Source organism: Microcebus murinus, chromosome 12 (assembly GCF_040939455.1).
Source record: "Microcebus murinus isolate Inina chromosome 12, M.murinus_Inina_mat1.0, whole genome shotgun sequence".
NCBI classification, from domain to species: Eukaryota; Metazoa; Chordata; class Mammalia; order Primates; family Cheirogaleidae; genus Microcebus; species Microcebus murinus.
In genome coordinates, this window is record NC_134115.1 from 92,964,239 (window position 1) to 92,985,374 (window position 21,136).

The window sequence follows — 21,136 nt, forward strand, 5'->3', positions numbered from 1 at the left end:
CCCAAATACTTTGGAAGTACAATTTACCAGACAAAATGCCGCTTAAGTGCGCTCATATCATCCCCCAGCTCTTTCATCTGTGTGCTAATATCCCAATTGATAGTAAGGATTCAGTAGTACTTTCTGTTTGTTTGGCTTTTTGTTTTTTTACTATGTGGATCAACGTATGTTCTAATTTCCTTTTAAGCCTTCAGGGCTGTGTGGGGGACGCGCTCACTCACCATCCAGTTTCATCTGCTCGGGGCAGTAATAGTGAATCACAGCTAAGAGAGCAGCGCCATCACTGCCGTCCCTCATCAAATCCTCCAGCAACGGGAAGTAGGGTGACTGCCTAGCGGAAAGGTGCTCTCGTCGATAGCGGACCTGTAGTTGATAAAAGGAAAACGGTCTCTGCGTGTGATGTCTCTTCACTACCATATATGTTACAGGCATCCGGTTAGATCAAGAACTGACACAGCACCTACTAGACACATGGAGAACAACTGCAACCCTCCACGAAATTCCAGAACGTCTGAATTACACACTTTGCCTGGAACATATATGTCAAGAACGAGGGAACTGGGCTCTATGGCTACACCGGTCCCTCCAGTGACAGCAGTGAGTTGCTAGACACAGCCAGGGCCAGTCGACCCTAACTGCCACTAGAGGTGGATGCGGCACAGGTGGGCAAGGAAGGAGAACGCACGTCTACACTACCAAAGCCAACACACCATAAATAATGAGAAACAAGTTAAATGGTGAACATCCTAATGCTTGGAAGACCCAAGTTACTATAACTTTTCTAAGTATCATCATCATTGGACTCAGCTATTTAAAAAAAATACAAAACAGCATTAATATATGGTTTGAGAAATTTCAGAAACCAAGGTAGACAAAATTTCTTGTAATACAAAAAATAGACACGCTAATAAATGCAACAAGAAACTAAATCAAGCAAGGTGCTCTAAAACAAAGGCCTCTGCACTCCTGCATTTAAAGGAGGCCGCTGCGTGGTGTTCTAAGCTCCACCACACCTTGGATCTGCTCCCACAGCGGCATGGCAGTTTACTGGAACGCAAGACACACCAGCTGCTGAGGGAAGGACGCTGGCCCAGGCACTGCTCCCTAACAGCCTCCAGTACCCTCGGGCTCCCTGCACTAACATCCATAATACAGCTTTAAGAATGGCATTTCCGCCATCCACGTTTTCTCCACAGCAGAGAAACACACAACACAAACTAGAGGAGCAGGCCCAGCAGTGTACAGTAAAGGCTTGATTTCTGAGAGCTATGCTGATGAGCTCACCTGGAAGAAAACCTGTCTCTGGAATTTCAAGTTATGTTCTAAATTATTGTGTAGGGTATAATGTAGAATAACCAAGATTAATGTTTCACATGAAACATTTCTAACACATTCTTTTAAATTTAGCAATAAGGCTTTTTATGTCAATAAAATCTGTCTCAACACACTTTAACTTGTTTCTCAGAGCCCACAGCACATCCTACGACACATGACCCGCCTCATACTGTACCACGCGTGCAAAGTCCACAGGTTCCAGCATGCAGTGCACCACAGCATGCGCCAGGCCAGGCTTCCACGGAGACAGCAGACACAGGGGATGGACCACAGTCATGCGGTAAAGCAAATGGTGTCTTGATTACAGATGGATGGTGTGGGTTTGAAATCAAGCAGAACACTCCCTGAACTACCAGGGTCCAGGTAGCTTGCACAAGTGCCTTGCAAATCAGTTTCTGTAAACGTCTAGACTGTAAGGTATGAGGTTAAACCTCTGAATCTGTCGATCTGTATCGACCTTTCTAAATTTATCCTCACTGGCCTATTTACTGAACACCGTGGGGCAGTTATCAACTACCTAATACAAGAAACTGTAAGAGTCACTGTTCTTGGTCACGTTTTTCTGGTTTTATAAAACTTCCACCTGAAACCTGACGTTCTGCAGGGGCTGCATTCTGCGAGCCCCTGACTAAAACACATCACTGTCTGAATACGCAGCTCTTTATCCTCCATGATTCAAGAAGTTAAAAGACCTAAACATTCATCAAAAATGCTTTCGTCTTCTTTTTTACTAATACATTTCAAAGACAAGCAAGATGATCTCTCCACGGCGAAGCAGAATTTATTACTGCTCAGACAGTCCCGCTTCCCAGCTCATCTCCATTGGTGTCTCCTTTATGACAGAATTCTAAGAAAAATATGGCCCAAATAATGAAACTAAAAGACACAGGCAATCAAAGGAGTGCATATAAAACCGTCTGCAAAACGACCTGTGTTCCGAAAGTTCTGTGGAAAGGCCTCTTGGAATGCCGAGCATTTTTCCATGTGGACAGGGTTACAAACTGCTCGGCTTCCAGAATGGGCCACCAGGTGATGTCTAACCAGAATTAAGGTTTTTAAACTTTCTTTTCTATGTGAAAATCCACACTGAACTCCAGAAATCCTGTGTTTGCACTGACCTAGCTCAGACCTGTCCCCACACCGTGCAGGCAGAGGTGACAGAGTGGTAGCAACACCCAGAACAGAGGACTCCAAGCACCAGCACAAGCCCTTCTCTGCAGCCCCAGCCCCTCACCAGGTACCAGCTCCCTAACTGGACCACCCAGTTCAGTAACTAACGGACACTTCACTAAATACCATGGTTAGGCAAGGTAACACCAGGAAGAACAAAACAGAAAGAGTAACTAGGCATTAGATCACTCATCCTGCCTTCTGCTACCTACTAGCAAACAGCAGGTGCCCCACCATTTACGTGTATGTTGGCCACTTAAAGGAGTTACTAAGAAATTGGGCAACATTTAACTTAGAATTCCGAAGTGCCACATCACAAAGCCTATCATCAGCTCAAAATAAGGGCAACGCTCATACTATATAAAGTGTAATAACAATGCCAAGGTGGACATTTAAACAAATGAAAAAAAAAACAGTTTTAGGTACGAGCAATTTTTAATGGAAGCAAGTGATCGCGACAGGATGGCTCTGCAGATGGCAGCTGGTGGCTCCGGGTTCACTTACAGGCACTAATTTCCAGTACCACTTGGAGGGAGACTGCTCGGAGGCGAGAGAAGGAAGGCAGGAGAGGAGCATCAGCAGAGCAGGTCCACGTGTGCACGCAGCTAGCACACTTTCCCCACGGCGTTTACACGGCAGAGGCAGGACAGCCTCTTGCAAGCACAATCTTTCAAGTGCACGCGACCAAAGGCATGTTGTGTTATCAGAGGATGAAAGTGGAGGATTGTAAGTCATCTCCACAACACTATCCTTTGCAGTAGCAAAGAACACTTGGGAAACTTGCCAAGAGCTGGGTACCAAAAGGCAACAAGTCGACGCTGACTCGGCAAAGGCTGGTGTTTAGTCTGTACCCACACATTTAAACAAGTCCATCTGAGGACAAGGAGGAAGCGCCACACTTAAGACCCAGATGAGGGAGGCACACAGCAGGTGGCCTGACTTGCCACCCACCTTGCTAACAAAAGCATGGCCGCTGCCTGGTGCCAGCAGAGGGAGAGGAGGGAGGAGGGGAAGAAGGCACACCGTCCTCCTCATCGAGACCATACAGATGGTCGGGCCACATTATGCGTGCACTTAACTGAGTGGATTCAATCAGCATGTGCTTGGCAAAAGAAAAATGCTGGAGGAAGCAAGACTAGCGACCAAAGTGTGTGGCACACCTGTCTGTATCGCCACAGCAGATGTGCAGAACTGACCCACCTGGACCACAGCACAGGGTTTCAGAGATGCGCCACCAGCTACACTGCACCTCACGGCAGTTCATGGATTTCCAAGAGCACCTTTTAGCAAGGGGCAATTTCTGGGCTGACTCCCAGGTAAATCCTGTGGCCCCTACTCTTGAGCACCCCGATTCCTCCCAACTCACTCTTCACTCTCTGACAATTCCACACAAAATCAGCCTTTCCTGGGAGGGAGGGGAACAGACTGCCCGTGCTGCCCTCAACTAGGCCCAGAGGCCCAGCAAGCAAGTCCGAGAGGCTGGCTTCTCTGGGGAGTAAGATAAAGCACAAGTGGGAGTAACTAATGTAACTCTTTACAGTCAGGACCAGCATTAATGCAACAATAACTTACTGCATTCCAGAAACATTACATTTACTCTTACCTTTTGATGTGCTGGACTTTCCAGTAACTGCTGTTTTAATTTAACTTCTTTCTCTGTTATCTCTCTCATTTTAAGATTCACCTAAAGTAGAAGAAAAACGCATTAACAAGGCAATTGCTTAGCACGCCGTATATAAAGAAAGGCTTTTCTGATGAAATTGGTGGTGATATTAATGGATGTAATCATTAATACCGTAGCACAAAATGCAACAATACTTGGAAGCTCTACATAACTCAGTGAAACCATTTTCCAAATGACCAGTGCATGTTACAAAATCATGGGTGAGGCCAGGCACAGTGGCTCACACCTATAATCCTAACACTTTGGAAGGCTGAGGAGGGAGGATCGCTTGAGCTCAGGAGTTGGAGACCAGCCTAAGCAAGAGTGAGACCCTGTATCTTTTAAAAATAGAAAAAATGAGCTGGGCTTGGTGGTAGTCCCAGGAACTTGGGAGGCTAAGGCAGGAGGATCGCTTGACCCCGTGAGTTTGAGGTTGTTGTGAGCCAAGCTGATGCCACTGCACTATAGCCTGAGTGACAGAACGAAATTCTTGTCTCTCCCCCTCCACAAAAAAACCAAACAAAATGGTAAAAGCCAGCCATATGTATAATCACAGTAAATGTGATTGGTCTAAACACTCCAACAGTAAGGCAGAGACTATCATACGGTATCTATAAGAAATTCATTTTAAATAGAAAGACACCAAGAGAATAAAAGTGAAAGAAAGGAAGAAGTTGCACCACATAACCACTATTGTTAAGGCAGTGGGAACAGCTATGTTAATGGTAAGTGAAGTAGGCTTCTGGACCAGTGATAAAGAGAGACATCTCATAATGACAAAAGGGTTAATTTAACCAAGAGATATAAAAATCCTAAAATTGTATGAATAACAGACTTTGAAAATACAAAAACTGACAGAATGGAAGCATGAAACAGACAAAATTACAACTACACATTTCCACTCTCCTCTGAGAGTAACTGACAGACATAAAAGACAGAAAAACTACTACAGGAGATAGTAGCAACCACCACCAACAATCAATCTGAACTGACACAGAAAACATCTACCCTAAAACAGCAGAATACATATTCTTTTCAAGTGCACACGAAACGTTCTGTGAGACAGAACGTGTGGTGAGCCATGAAATCAATCTCAATAAATTTAGGATTGAAATCACATAGAGTATGTTCTGACAAAGGAATGAAATCAGAAATCAAAACACAAAAAGAAGCCAGGCATGGTGGCTCACGCCTATAATCCCAGTGCTCTGGGAGGCTTGAGGCTGGTGGAGTGCTCAAGGTCAGGAGTTCGAAAGCAGCCTGAGTGAGACCCCGTCTCTACTAAAAACTAGAAAGAAATTAATTGGCCAACTTAAAAAAAAAAAAATATATATATATATATAAATATATATATAAATAAATATATATATAAATAAAGCCTGGCGTGGTGGCACATGCCTGTAGTCCCAGCTACTCAGGTAGCCGAAGCAGGAGGATCGCTTGAGCCCAGGAGTTTGAGGTTGCTGTGAGCTAGGCTGATGCCACAGTACTCTAGCCCGGGTAACAGGGTGAGACTCTGTCTTAAAAAAAAAAAAAAACACAAAAAGATATCTAGAACCTCCCTCCAAATATTTACAAATTAAACATCAAACTTCCATAATAAAACAAGAATCCACAAGTGAAACTGAAAATACTTTAAAGAGAATGATGAAAAAACAACCCATAAAAATGCACACGGCACAGCTAACGTACTGCTTAAAGAGGAAGCAACACTTTTGTGTGAGAAATGAAGAAGGCTTTAACGAATAACCTTCCACCTTAAGTAGAAAAGGACAGCAGATCGAATCCAAAATAAATAGAATGAAAATGACAACAAAGGTAAAAGGAGAAATTAAATATTAAACAATACAGAAAATCAACAAAAACTAAAAGGTTTTTAGATGATTAATCAGACCAATGAAGGGAAGGGGGAAAAGAAAAATAAGAAACAGAAGGAACATATCACTATAGATCACAGATACATAAAAAAGATAATAAAGAAATAATAGGGCCGGGCGCGGTGGCTCACGCCTGTAATCCTAGCTCTTGGGAGGCCGAGGCGGGCGGATTGCTCAAGGTCAGGAGTTCAAAACCAGCCTGAGCAAGAGCGAGACCCCGTCTCTACTATAAATAGAAAGAAATTAATTGGCCAACTGATATATATATAAAAAAAAAATTAGCCGGGCATGGTGGCGCATGCCTGTAGCCCCAGCTACTCGGGAGGCTGAGGCAGAAGGATCACTCGAGCCCAGGAGTTTGAGGTTGCTGTGAGCTAGGCTGACGCCATGGCACTCACTCTAGCCTGGACAACAAAGCGAGACTCTGTCTCAAAAAAAAAAAAAAAAAAAAAAAGAAATAATAGGAACTTTATGCCAATAAGCTCAACAACTAAGTAAAATTGACATATCCCTTCAAAGTTACAAATCACTAAAACTGACACAATATTTAATAGAAAATCTAAATACATGTATATTAAGAAAATTAAATTCATAATTAAAATCTTCCTGCTAAGAGAAGTCTAGCCCCAGATGGTTTTATCAGTGTATCCCCCCAAGGATGTAGGGAAGTAACACCGACCACACACAAACTACCTCATAAACCGGAGGAAACATTCCCCAACTCACTTTTTGAGCCCCGCATTACCCTGATACCAAAACAAGAAAAATACATGATTCAAAAAAACTACAGACTAATACCCATCAAGAACATAGATGCAAAAATCATCAACAATATATTTAATGTTAGGAAATTGGATCTATCAATATATAAAAAATGATAATCACACCCAATTGGTATTTGTCTTAGGGGATGAAAGGCTGGTTCAACACTCAAAAATCAATTAATATAATTCACTGTATCAACAGACCAAAAAAGAAAAACCATATAATCACCTCGATAAATACAGAAAAAGCAGCTGATAAATTCAATATGTACTCACAAAAAGAAATCCTAAGCAAACTAAGAATAGAAAGTAAGTCCTAAAAAAGGGCATCCACAAAAAAATTTACCACTAACCTTTGTAATGGAGCCGATGATTATTCCCTAAGATTAGGTACGAGCAAAAATGTCTTCTTTCACCACTTCCATTCAATACAAGGAGGCCCTAAACAGTGCTATAGGGAATTTTTTTTTTTTTAAGAGGCAGGGTCTCACTCTGTTGTCCAGGCTGGAGTGAAGTGGCACAACCATAGCTCACTGCAGCCTCAAACTCCTGGTCTCAACTGATCCCCCTACCTCAGTCTTCTAAGTAGCTGGGACTACAGGCCACACCACCAAGGCTACCTAATTTTTTATTTTTTGTAGAGATAGGGGTCTCACTGTATTGCCTAGGCTGGTCTTGAACTCTTGGCCTCAAGTGATTCTCTCAGCCTCCCAAAGTGCAGGAATTACAGGCGTGACCCACCATGCCTGGGAAAAAAATGAGCATATGGATTAGAAAGTAGTAATGCTGTCTTTATTCACAGACAACACGATCTTGTATATGGAAAATATTTAGAAATGTTTTAAATGCCACTAGAACTAATAAATAAATTTAATAAGGTCACAAAATATAAGGTCAATATATAAATTATTAGTGGCATTTCTATAGACTGATAACAAACAACTGGAAAACGAAATTAGGAAAACACGGCTTATAACAGAATCAAAAACATGAGAAGTATGGGAAGAAGGTTAACAAACTACATAGACCTTACCCTATATAAGACCTTACCATGAAAACCTCTAAGCCACAGCTTAGAGAAACTGTGAATCTACATAAATGGAGAGACATAGCATGTCTGTGGACTGGAAGACACAATATTGATAACACATCAATTCTCTCCAAATTGATCTAACTTCAGTGAGTCCCAATGAAAATCCCAGCAAGTATTTTTTTGTAGAAAGTGACCAGCTGATTCTAATATTCTTGGTGGACACACAGAGGACCTAGAATAGCTAAAACAATTTTTTTTTAATAAAAAGGATATGGCAGTTCAAAGACTCACATTGTCTGATTTCAAGTATTCCTATAAACTGCAGTCATCAAGACTGCCTGGGGTTGGCATAAAACTAGACCTGAAGACCAGGGGAACAGAACAGAGTCCAGAAACAGACTCACAAACATGTGGCTTAACTGATTTTCAACAGAGCTGCCAAGATAATTCAATGAGGAAGAAAAATTTCTTCTACAAATGGCTAAGAACTGTTATTTGTATGAAGGAAAAATGAAACAACCTTCCCTCATGTCGCTCACAAAAGACAACTCCACGTGGGTTGTGGAGGTGTGCAAGAGCTGCGACTACACACCTGCACGACCTGGAGAAGGTAAAGACTTCTTAGGCCACAAAAGGACAAACCATAGGCCGGGCGCTGTGGCTCACGCCTGTAATCCCAGCTCTTGGGAGGCCGAGGCGGGCGGATTGCTCAAGGTCAGGAGTTCGAAACCAGCCTGAGCAAGAGTGAGACCCCGTCTCTACTATAAATAGAAAGAAATTAATTGGCCAACTGATATATATATAAAAAATTAGCCGGGCATGGTGGCGCATGCCTGTAGTCCCAGCTACCCGGGAGGCTGAGGCAGAAGGATCACTCGAGCCCAGGAGTTTGAGGTTGCTGTGAGCTAGGCTGACGCCATGGCACTCACTCTAGCCTGGGCAACAAAGCGAGACTCTGTCTCCAAAAAAAAAAAAAAAAAAAAAAAAGGACAAACCATAAAAAGAAACACTGATAAACTAGGACAGACACCGTTAAGGAAACAACCAGGTAGCTAGACTGGGAAAAGATATTCACTATATATATATCTGACAAGGTATTTAATTCATATATATATATTTTTTTTTAATTCTTGCAATGTTATAAGATAACCCAATTAAAAACTGGACAAAATATTTGAATAAGCACTTTACAAAAGACTACAGACAAAGCAAATACAGGAAAATGTAAATTAAAACTACAATGAAATACTGCTACACATTGACTTAAATGGCTAAAATTGAAAGACTGACTATACCAAGTGTTGACAAAAGTATAGAGCAACTGAAACTCTCCTATTTTGATAATGGAAGTTTAAAATGGTACAAACACTTTGGAAAATATTCTGGCAGTTTCTCCTAACAATTTAATTTAGATAGACTTATATATTTAAGTTATATATACTATATATATATTATCTCATATGACCCAGCAATTCTACTCCTAAGTATTTACTCAAAAACCGAAAATATAACTACACGGACTTTCACATAAATGTTCCCAGTGGCTTTATTCAAAACAGGCAAAAACTGGAAAAGACTTGCATGCACATCAGAAGGTGGACGGACAAATTACAGCACATTCACACAATGGGATTCTACTATGCATGAACAGAATCGAACTAATAGATGCAATGCCATGGATCAAACTCAAGAACAATTTATTCAGTGAAAAAAGCCAGACGCAAGAGAGCTCGTACCATACCAAGTGATTCCATTTTTACCAAAACCTGGAAAGGGCAGGGCTAATCCACAGCATAGGAAGCGAACAACAGTTACCTGGGTCAGGATTAACTGCAAAGGAGTTTTTTCAGGGTGACAGAAACATTTCCTTAATTGTGGTGATTGTCAAACAGATACAGTTGCTTGTCAAAACTTAATCGGGGCCGGGCGCGGTGGCTCAAGCCTGTAATCCTAGCACTCTGGGAGGCTGAGGCGGGCGGATTGCTTGAGGTCAGGAGTTCGAAACCAGCCTGAGCAAGAGCAAGACCCCGTCTCTACTATAAATAGAAAGAAATTAATTGGCCAACTAATATATATAGAAAAAATTAGCCGGGCATGGTGGCGCATGCCTGTAGTCCCAGCTACTCGGGAGGCTGAGGCAGGAGGATTGCTTGAGCCCAGGAGTTTGAGGTTGCTGTGAGCTAGGCTGATACCACGGCACTCACTCTAGCCTGGGCAACAAAGTGAGACTCTGTCTCAAAAAAAAAAAACAAAAAACAAAACTTAATCGGATCCATGTATTGCACACAAGTTACACCTCATTAAAGCTACTCCAAACACAGATAAAAGCAACCGGCTGGGCGTCAATAAGTAACAGCAAGAGCCCCCGCAAAGTGTCCACGGTAGAACTTCGGAGCCCTCAGGAAAGAGAGCCCAGGTCATACAAGCAACAGGGAACCCAGACAACGGGCAGACCCCTTGGTCTTGAAGAGAGAAGACAGCTAGTGGGTACGCCCCCAGAGCCGGGAACAGGTGCACAAGGCAGCTGGGAGGGAGGCTCCCGCATCCTCTCAGCACTTCGTGGCACTGGCCTTTTCTTGCATGCTCTCAGCTAAGCACATGGGACAAAGGGAAGCCCAGGAGGGCAGACATGCTGGTGGCCCAGGCAGCAACCATCTGGGCTGCAGCAGGACACAGTCCCAGAGTGATGCCACAAAGAAAGAGAAACTCCTCTCACTGGACAGGCCTGCCATGTGGCCCATCCTCTCAGCTGATGGGGATGAGGCCACCCAGACACAGAGCCAAACACAAGAAGGGAATGGCCTCACAGATGTGAATGTGAGAGCAGCTGAAACCTGCACTCGAATGAACACGCATAACACAAATTCTGGAAATATGGTACCTATGACCAAAGTTCAAAAGGAATTCAGAGCTTATCAGGCATCAAAGAATTGAGGATGGAGGAAAAACTCACCCTCTGGAAAACCTTACAAGAGCCCAAAGCTTACTAAACATGCACCAGTTCACCGTGGAGAGAACACCTGCCAGCATGGGGAAGGGGGAGCACGTGAGGCGCCCGAGTATCCACACTGCAGAGGGCCCAGGGTGCACGACTGTGAGAAAGCCGCAGGGGAGCACGATCGAGACACCAGGGACTTCACGCCAAAGAGGCTCCGGACACAAGGAACGGGGGGGGGGGGGGGGGGGGGTTCGAGCTGCGCCCAGAGCCCACACCTCGGCCAATGTCAGAGCAGCCACGTAAGGGGACTGTTACTGTGAGGGACTTAGATTCATATGGAAATGCCAAGGGAATATCAAAACATGGAAAACAGGCCGGGCGCTGTGGCTCACGCCTGTAATCCTAGCTCTTGGGAGGCCGAGGTGGGCGGATTGCTCAAGGTCAGGAGTTCAAAACCAGCCTGAGCAAGAGCGAGACCCCATCTCTACTATAAATAGAAAGAAATTAATTGGCCAACTGATATATATATAAAAAATTAGCTGGGCATGGTGGCGCATGCCTGTAGTCCCAGCTACTCGGGAGCCTGAGGCAGGAGGATCACTCGAGCCCAGGAGTTTGAGGTTGCTGTGAGCTAGGCTGACGCCACGGCACTCACTCTAGCCTGGACAACAAAGCGAGACTCTGTCTCAAAAAAAAAAAAAAAAAAACATGGAAAACATTGAATACAAATTTAATTTTCGGATGAGAAATAAAGAAAAGATCATGAAAACTGAAGTATTAACTCCAGAAAAAACAAAGCATGTATGAGAAAAGGCACATGAGCTGTGAAAATAGGTGTCTAAGCACAGTTATATAAAGTCTGACCACAGATGTGCCCTAAGTTGTCAATGTGACCTCAGAAGATGGGGACAGTGAGTAGAGTGGACCGCGAGCTAGAATCATTGCTTGCCACAGTCCTAAATCAGTAGATGATACACTGTGACAAGCCAGGAGCCAGGAATACAGTGTATTTCTTTAAAGGAGGAAGAGAGGCAGAGGCAGGAGGATTGCCTGATGCCAGGAGTTAAGACCAGCCTGAGCAAGAGTGAGACCTACCTCTACAAAAAATAGGAAAATTAGCCAGGTGTGGTGGCATGTGCCTGTAGTCCCAGCTACTCGGGAGGCTGAGGCAGGAGGATCACTTGAGACCAGGAGTTGGAGGCTGCAGTGAGCTATGATGACACCACCACACTCTACCCAGAGTGACAGAGTAAGACTCTGTCTTAAAAAACAGAGGAGGAGGAAACAGAGTAAACATGTAAAGAAAGTGACACCTCTGGAATATATGAAGATTGTCTTTATATATCTGCCAAGTCCACAAACAGAGGCAAAAATAATCCAGGAAATTACTTATAAATACATAGCAAATATATGAGAATCCTGATCCAGTAGGGGGAAAAGGAACATGCCCCCCCCACCCAAAGGAATGTGAGCGAAGACACAAACAAGCCATTTACCAGAGAAGAAAGATTAATAGCCACATACTCTATTGTTTAAAGTTCCACTTTGCCAAGGAATGAAGAAATTTAAAAAGACACTATTTTTCACCTTTCCAATTGGCAAACAATTTCTAATAATAGCTGATACATGGGAAGACAGGGTAAAAAGACACCTCACAGACTAACAGTGAGAAAAATGATACAATCTGTATGGTCAAATTTGACCAAAAAACAAGCAAAAGTCCTTAGATGCAAATGTTTTTATCACAACCATCCCCTGGCAGGAGCGTGGTCTGAGGGAAAGCATCGAGACTGCGCAGAGCAGGAGGAGATGGCGTGGCCTCCACAGCGCTGGGCGCCGGGCGGGACGTCTGCTCGGAGGGGCGGGTGCTGACTGCGCCGGCCGCACCGAGTGCAAACCCCGGCATGTGACAGAACATACAATAACCCTCCAATGTGGTTTAAGTCTATATGTCACAAACAAAAACTATCAGAATTTGTATCAAAATGTGAACTATTTTCATAAATGGTAAGATTATGGGTAATTTACATTTTGTTCTTTTTGCTCATCCATAGTTTTTAAATTTTCTATAACCACCATGTCATCTCCTGTAGTAAGAGGAAAAATCAATAAGATGTTAAAGAAAAGTAAAAATTTGAATTTTTGACCGTAATAAGCTTCTGCTAGGATTATAAGAGCACCACTAGGAAGCTCAGACTCCCATGGAAACAGGCACCTGTCCTGAACACCATTTTTAACAGGATTCCTGCTGACACTGCTCCCCACACGCACAGTGCCTGCACGCACGGTGCCCGCCACCATGAGGCGTCCTTCAGGACAGTGGCAGAGACGGCACTGGCTAGCACCCAAGTCCAAACTAGGGCCCAGAAGCTCCACAGTGAGTCCTAGAAAACCCAGAGGCTTTCTATCCTCCACCCTACGGCAGGATTGTGAGATTTTAGGGGTTCTGCCTGTCCACTAGACTCCCCAAACCCGTTTGGATGGAACACCAACTGAAGAGCAGGGCAACTGTCCTAGAAGAAATCACAGCACAAACCTTTACCAATTCCTATCGGAAAGACCTGCCTGTCACAGTGAACGGAGAGGCCCGTAAGGGGAGTCAGCAAACGGAGCTGCCGGCCTGACTCTGCCAGAGCAAACTACGCAACCACCTAATCTAACTCAAGTCCACTAGCACAGCCTCGCACAGGCTGCACGATCTTCCATGTCCTTCATGTTATTAACGTCCACACTTGCACACATTTTTGCAAAAAGGAGGCTTCCTACCCGAAAGCCTTTGGTAAGGTAATCCTATACATACTATTAAAAATAAACATTCTTTACATACAAAAATTATACTATAAGCTTGTAAATGTAAATACTTATCCATTTAAACCATAAACACGTACTGCATTTTCAAATACAAATTCATCACACTCTGCTCTGGACATTCAGGAGTAACGCCTGTTTGCTTTGTTTTCTGACAACAGCAGACACATTTCTGGACACAGAATGTTATGCAAAATGAAGCCCCAAATGAAGGGACTGAGGGGCTGGGTCTTGGTGTGACAGCAAGGACGCATGCTACTCTCAGGGAAGAAGAGGACGGGCCACAGAAGGAGGTTGCACAGCCGTGCCATGAGGAGGCACTCACCTTGTTGATCCAGAACACCATGGCATCCTCAAGGTCGTATGGAAGTTCCTTCGAGGCGCTGAATGTTGAGAAGCGCTTGACACTGGCCACCACCTTCTCGATGCTGATCATCTCCACGGTGTAAGCCATCATCAGGGCGTCCACCATCGCCATGTGAGCACTCTGAGGACAGAGGCAACAGCGATAAGCCCCACACCACCTCTCCCACCAGGTTACGGTGTAGGGAACCTGCCCAGCCTCAGAACTCCAGCCTCATTTTTTCTTACCCTCCCGCATGAAGAGATGCTAAGATCTGAGACCTGCATTCCATCCTATTTCAAGCCTGGCATTGTTGGCCAAAGATCCTTAGGATGACAGGAACCAGGGAACCCTCTCAGGGTGGCAGCCCTGCAGCCTGTAGTGTTTCATGGTCCTCATTTGTTCATCTCCCTAACCAGCCTGTAAGAGTACCCCGGTCAGTGGTGGGCTTCCTACTGTCCTACTAGCAGCTGTGGAAAAGGCACAGCAGAGAGACTTGCCCCGAGGCTTTCTGCCCATCAAAGGACTCTGGCTACTAGTCCACGGCTCTACGGGTAAAACTGAACCACTTCTTTGTGCCGTGTCTTCACAGAACACAAGTAACATTCTCTTCACCCAAAACACATCCTCCAAAAAAAAAGACAAAACACATCATTCACAAAGTCCACAACTGAAGCCACAGGAAACAGAATGTCAGGGACATCTTGAACAAAGGAAGTGCAGGAGCACCAAGAATGGTGTAGACCTAGGACGTTCCAGGAAAGAATCCCTAGTAGCATGGCTTCAGAGAAAGATTGGGTGGGGAGTGCTTAGGGAAGGAAAAGGTGTACTTATTTATTTTGGCAGAAAAACACTTATAAGGTATGCATTTAACAATCTAATAGAATGGGCTCAGCAATCGTATTTCACATGATGTATAAAAAGCTTTCCTCAGGGCCGAGCGTGGTGGCTCACGCTTGTAATCCTAGCACTCTGGGAGGCCGAGGTGGGAGGATTGCTCAAGATCAGGAGTTTGAAACCAGCCTGAGCAAGAATGAGACTCCGTCTCTACTAAAAATAGAAAGAAATTAATTAGCCAACTAAAAATATATAGAAAAAAAAAATTAGCCAGGCATGGTGGCACACGCCTGTAGTCTCAGCTACTCGGGAGGCTGAGGCAGGAGGATGGCTTGAGCCCAGGAGTTTGAGGTTGCTGTGAGCTAGGCTGACGCCACGGCACTCACTCTAGCCTGGGCAACAAGTGAGACTGTCTCAAAAAAAAAAAAAAAAAAAGTTTTCCTCAAACATTTTTCTGACCAGACCTCACTTCAAGCTCAGCTTTCGTAGAGCATTCACAATGAGCAAAAGAGCTAGAGGCAAATTGCTCCTTTCCCCATTTTCCAAAACAATTACACACTTAAAAAGATACATAAATGAGAGAATACCCCACACACACGCAAACTCCGCCATCCTGTTGCACACCCACGTGCACACCATCTGCTGCCTAAAGCGCCGGGTCCGCGCAGCCAGCGTGCCGCAGCCAGGAACACAGACGGAGCCCAGGGCTCCAGAGGCTGGCCCGCAAGGGCCACCACAAGCCACTCACCATCTTTATGGGTGCTTGGCTGAGGTCGGAGTCCGTCACGGGGGTGTCATCGCTCTCCATCACGTAGATCCCTTTCCGAGACAGGGCCTGAATGACAGATTGGTGTCCTTGTAAGGCGGCCACCTGGTCCCCTTTCAGGATGAGGCTGCAGACACGACAGTACAGCTCACTGGACAGGAGCAGCTTGATGACGGGGGGTTTGATGTGCTCCTGCTCATACTGGTCAATGTAGAAAGGGTCCCTGAGGTCCTCGGGGATGTTATCTGCAAGCAGGAAGAGAGCACCCTGTGAGCGCAGTCACACGTTCAAGTCTCCGAAGCACCCCAGTGGGACAACGACGCACAGGAGAGCCCGTCAGAGCACCGCTGAAATGGGCGACTAAAAACACAGACAGGTGCTAGGCTAGTCAGTGATTTCATCATCTGCTGCACTGACAAAGCAAACCACAGCACCTCAGACTTGGGGGACACGGGCAACGAGCTGTTTCATGACTCCCGCCCGCCACGGTCTGGCAGGACGACTCTCGTAACGTGCACTGGTGAGAAGCTGGTGTGGAAGCCCTGACGATGAAGGGACACGGAAAATTAGTCGGGCTAGGACCACACAGTGCCTGGTGACACCAGACAAGAGGGCACGTGGGCACAGCCGGCACTGGCCCTGAGGAGGGAGCCCAGCGTGTCCTCTCTCTGATGTCGAAATCAGAGGTGACAAAAAAGGCGGAGGTCTTTACAGAGCAGAGCGCCAAGCGCAGTGCTGCAGTTACCATGACAGAAGCAGAAAGGTGGCAACCAGGCCTTTATCCATCTGTGGACCAGGCAGCACTAAACTCTTCACATGACACACGTTATTACATTTACACATCACTGCAATCAATGCTCCCAAATCAGGACTACTGTCCCTACGTTACGAAAGAGAAAACTGAGGCACAGAGACAGTAAGTGATACACCCAAGGTCACGGGAAGCAGAAACCAGCCCTGAACCCACACTCTGACCCAGGAGTGTCCTGTGTACTCTCAACTACTGCTGCCTCCCACACCAACACCGCCGGGAGCAACACGCACGCACACACCGCAGCCGCGTGGACCACAGCTGAGCTCCTCCCTCGCCTTACGTGATGCCAAGAGCCATCCGGCAAAAGGGAAGAGGGGTCTCTGTAGTCAAATGCATTTGGGAAACACGTGTCCCACGGAGGGAAGACCCTCTGTCTCTGACATGCTGAGACTGTCTCTGACCCTGAGATTCGGCTGGGGCGCAGATGGCCTCATCCCCACGGCTGCTTTTGGAGTTCTGCCCACCTCTGGCTAGCTCCGAGAACCGCTGGGGAAGAAAACCCACTGCTGCCAGACGTTCACCACATGCCAACAAGCCCCTCTTCCTGTCCGGGTGCTCCAAACCACCACCTGAGGGCAAGAGCCGACTCAGTGCATGGTTCAACAGCTTCCCTCTCTTCCTCCACTCCTATATGCTTTTACTTTCTTTACAGGTACTATTTCCTGAGCCCTGAGTCATTTAATCGTAGGTCTGCGGAGCTTCATCACTCCCCCCCAGTCTGAGCACTGCTCAATTGGTTTCTTATTTCTGAACAGCAGCAGCCACCATTCACACAGCACTTTCATTTTTTAAGCAGCGGCGCTCACATCAAATTCAAGTCACCACGGCAACCCCGGAGTGGCCAGGGTGACCATCAGCTCCAGCTCTGGAAGGTTGGCTTAGGAAACTCGAATCCACACTCACATCCTGAGGACCGCATCAGGTAACCTTGACTCTGAAGTCACCAGGATTTGAAACAAAAAAGATACACCGATAATAAAAGGAATGGACCCTGAGGTAATGCACAGCAGGACAACTCGCTTTCCTCGCTACCCAGTGGCAGAGGCAGCAGGTGAGCAGGGAGCGAGAGAAGGGACAGAGGGAGCCACCACACCTGCTGGAATGAGGTGTCCCCAGGAACCAGAGCAAGGTGGCCAGGGCTGGCCAGGGACAGCAGGCAGCCCGTGAGGCATGCACCTCGGGGGCTGCAGCCCTGCCTCTGAAGGGAGGGCTGTCAGGGGAGGGCCCTGAGTCAGAGTCCCACGATCTGACAACATCTTTAGGAGTTCATGCCAGCTGCTGGGGAAGGATGCAGCCTTCATCTTCCCAGCTGACCAGTCACCTCAGCCTGGCAGCCAGGGCTCCCAGCGAGAGCAGCCCTGTCCTGACTTGCGCATGTTTCCCCCATACTCGCTTCCAAGTTGCCGTCTGCTCCAGCTCGGCCTCCTTTGCTGGTCTCCCTCATTTCTCCACGTATTGGGAGAGGCACGTCCCACCTCACTCAGGGGACCTAATTCAGTCTAGTGGCTTCTAAGACTAGACAAAGAGTGATCCCTAAATGTACATTTCTAGCCCTGGCCACTTCCTTGATCTGCCATCTGACATCTCCACGTAGATTCCGGGGATACCTCAAGCCCAGTCGGCCTGGTCCAAGCCACCCTCCCCTCCCAATTGGACAACTGGCACAACTCAAGAGAGACAGACCCCCCCCTCCTTCTCTGGCTTGGGCAGCACCATGCCCCGCTGTCTGCCCCTTCTCTGGTCACTTCTCTCTTTCTCCCTTTGGCTTCTCTCCTGGCATCAGTGTGTACATCTGGTGCTGCTCAGGTTTGCCCTGACCAGCTTCTGCCCTCGCTGTGTCCATGGCTTCGGTTACTGTGTGTATAATAAGGTCCAAATGCTCCTCTCTCCAGCCCGCCCCTTTCTCTTGGGCTTCCATTCTCTACACCCACCTCCCGCTGGAGCCAGTGAGTCTCTGCCCTGCCGCTCAGCTGAGTCACCTAGGAGATCTCCACTACAAGGACACCCATGTCACTGCCCAGACCAACTCACTCAGGATGGCCTGTGGGCAGCCTGGGCATCAGCATCTGACACTGAGCATCACCTCAGCAGAAGCTCCAGAGGTGGCCATGACAGTCTCCTTCTAGAAGATGTTGTTACTCTTTCAGCACAGAAACAAGGCACCCCCCCCAAATAATTCCAACATAAGGTAAAGTGACCAGATGTGGTCTTCCAGATGACTACTACCCATAACCTCAACTCTATCCTGGAGATACCAGACACAGGAGAAAGAAAAGCCAACACCATGGCCCCTGCAGGCCTGAGCCCTCTGACCCCCCAAACACCAGAGAGAACCAACAATAAAACTGCACCCGACAGCAGCAGGGATGGGCACGCGCTGGGCAGAGTGGGCACCCACAGCTGCCCTCTCCCATTATGCTTCGCAGGCTCAGGTGCATGATGTGGCCAGGAAAGGAGACAGACCCCTGGGAACCCTAGAACCAGATGTACACAGGCCCTTCTCTGCGAGGATCCCCAAGAAGAGGGAGCTGGGTGAAAGGGTCCTTTAAGTCTATGAGTAATGCCCTAGATACCCCCTGGTAGCCCATGTGTGAAACCGACAATGAGCACTGCAACAACTTAGAGAACTACACTACAGTGCAGACCACGGTCCAGGTTTCAGGCTGCAGACAGACCAGAACAAAGGCTATGAAAACTACGCCAACAAAAACCACAGCCACGGAAGGCAGGCCAGGACTTGCAGTCTCTATCTGACTGGCATGGACTACCCACCAAAACAAACAAGCCACATCTAGATTTCTAACAGGATACAGAGTTTCAAGATATAATATTCTAAATGTCTAACATACAACCCAAAATTACTTACCAAAAGAGAAAAAACCAACAGGAAAACCTACAACTCTCAAGAGAAAAGACAATCAATAGTGACCTGACAACCAAATGCCAGAACTGTCTGACAAAGACTTTAAAGCAATTATTATAACTGTGCTCCAAGAAGGAAGGACAAACACTTGAAAGAAATGCAAACACTGACACAAAACTGAGAGAATTCCAGGGAAAGAGAAGTCCCAGTATGGAGGGAAACCAAAACCCAGAGAAGGCAGGCAGGTGCTGGTGAAAACAATGGCTGCAGAGCAGCTCCCCACCACGGCCACCCTGGCCTCCCCACGAGCAGCACTGCCCAGACAGAGCTGTCCCCACAATGGGGATGGGTGAGCAGCAGCCCCCCAACCCTCATGGGACACTCCCCACACCACTTCCATTTCCAGGCTTGGTGGTCACGACACAGGCAACAGCTCTTCTACAAGGACAGTACCTGGTGGAGGGATGGGGAGGGAGAATGGGGAGAGGGGGCGGGGGGGTCACAAGGGCAAGGTCAATCAGTTTGTGGGAAGGGTGACAAACGAGGATAGCCAAGCACAAACTGTAGGGCCAGAGGCTCCCCACCTTGACATGCAGCCACGCTCATTCACACCTCAGGTTCCCAGGAAGGACTCTAACTTCATCCCTCTCCCCAGTGAGCGTCACACACAGTTAGTTCCCAGGGTTTCCAGGGCAAGCTCACAGAAACACAATGACACCCCTGAGGAGTGCAGCCCACATCTGGCAAAGGACAGGGAGGGACAACCTAATGACAAGTCAGCACAGCTGGACCTTACAGACTAACGGGGAGGACCTCTGCTTCAAGTCCCGGTGGACCAGAGGGCAGCACCGGCAGGAAGCTTCGCCACCTAACAGAATGGTGAGGATCACCAGGCCAACTCCAGGGAGAAGATAGTTCAGTGAGCCCAACCTGGGGACAAAGCTGTTGGTCTGAGGGCCTTTGCCTTTTCTCTAGGACGGTCTGACGTTCCAGGAGAGGTGGTGTTCAGGAAGTTAAACTGCATTTCCAGTACCTCACAAACGTCTCAGGACACAGTTTGGACTCTAGGGCCTGCCAAACAGAACCTACCACACACCGTGGTCTGGACACATCCAGGCTGCACCCTCGGCGCAGGAGCGAACCTGAACTGGACAGGCCTCAAAGGGCAGAGTGCGGCTCTGAAGCACCTGACCTGGGAACCTCAGTGGGGAGACTGGGACTGCCACTGTCTCCAGGTGACTGCTAGAAGCTGAAGCGAATTCTCCCTGGAGAAGAAAACACCTTAGGCCTCAGATTGTTCCTAAAGTCTTTCAAAGACAACGTTCAGTCCATAATGAAAACAAGCAAAGGGCAAATGACGAGCCCCAACTGACGAAGCCAGCAGCAACGGCAAAGCCCAGACGCAGGTGCCCACCGATGCCCAGCGCAGCTCTGCTCACCAACCACAACCAAAATCTCTGCACAAAACATAGAAAGAACTACCTGAGGGTTCTGGAAAGCAAGCAACAGCACACACGTTGGGTAGAAGAGTCAAGCTGGAGGCAGCAACCCTTACTGGAGAATTCCCCAGTTTTGTTTTCTCTTTCCTGTCCCGGCTGAACCCAAGAGCAGCCCTGGCCCCAGAACTGTGCAGCGGGCACAGACAGCCAAAACCCTGAAAGAAACCCTGTCTTTCTCTGGCCAGACGACCAGGACAAAAGGGGCCACCCTACAAGCTGTGGGGTGTGGGAGGGGAGAACCTGGGGGAAGGGTACCCTTTTTTCTCTTACAGTCTGCCCAGTTGGCCACAGTCACAGAACTGTGCAATGACCGCATGGGAATCCTCCTCTTCCCAGGCAGTTATGGGATAAGGAAGAGCCAGGAAGCGTGGGGTAATCAGAGCAGGAGCAGGGGGAAGGGGAGCCCTAATAGCGTCTTGAGCCTGC

At 47.0% G+C, this 21,136-nt stretch overlaps 1 protein-coding gene across 3 annotated transcripts in view; it reads right to left on the reverse strand.

The window, feature by feature from the left end:
- Positions 1-21,136, reverse strand: part of CAMSAP1 (calmodulin regulated spectrin associated protein 1) — a 74,234-nt gene that overhangs the window by 38,033 nt on the left and 15,065 nt on the right. For 2 of the 3 annotated variants that reach the window (XM_020289566.2, XM_012782078.3), the window contains exons 2-6: positions 15,517-15,779; positions 13,914-14,075; positions 4,109-4,189; positions 3,010-3,042; positions 222-363 (exon numbers count right to left, since the gene is read on the reverse strand). In XM_020289566.2, coding sequence (XP_020145155.1) covers positions 222-363; positions 3,010-3,042; positions 4,109-4,189; positions 13,914-14,075; positions 15,517-15,779 — 681 coding nt within the window. The remainder of the gene's footprint in view (positions 1-221; positions 364-3,009; positions 3,043-4,108; positions 4,190-13,913; positions 14,076-15,516; positions 15,780-21,136) is intronic. The other variant, XM_020289567.2, reaches the window with a different exon arrangement.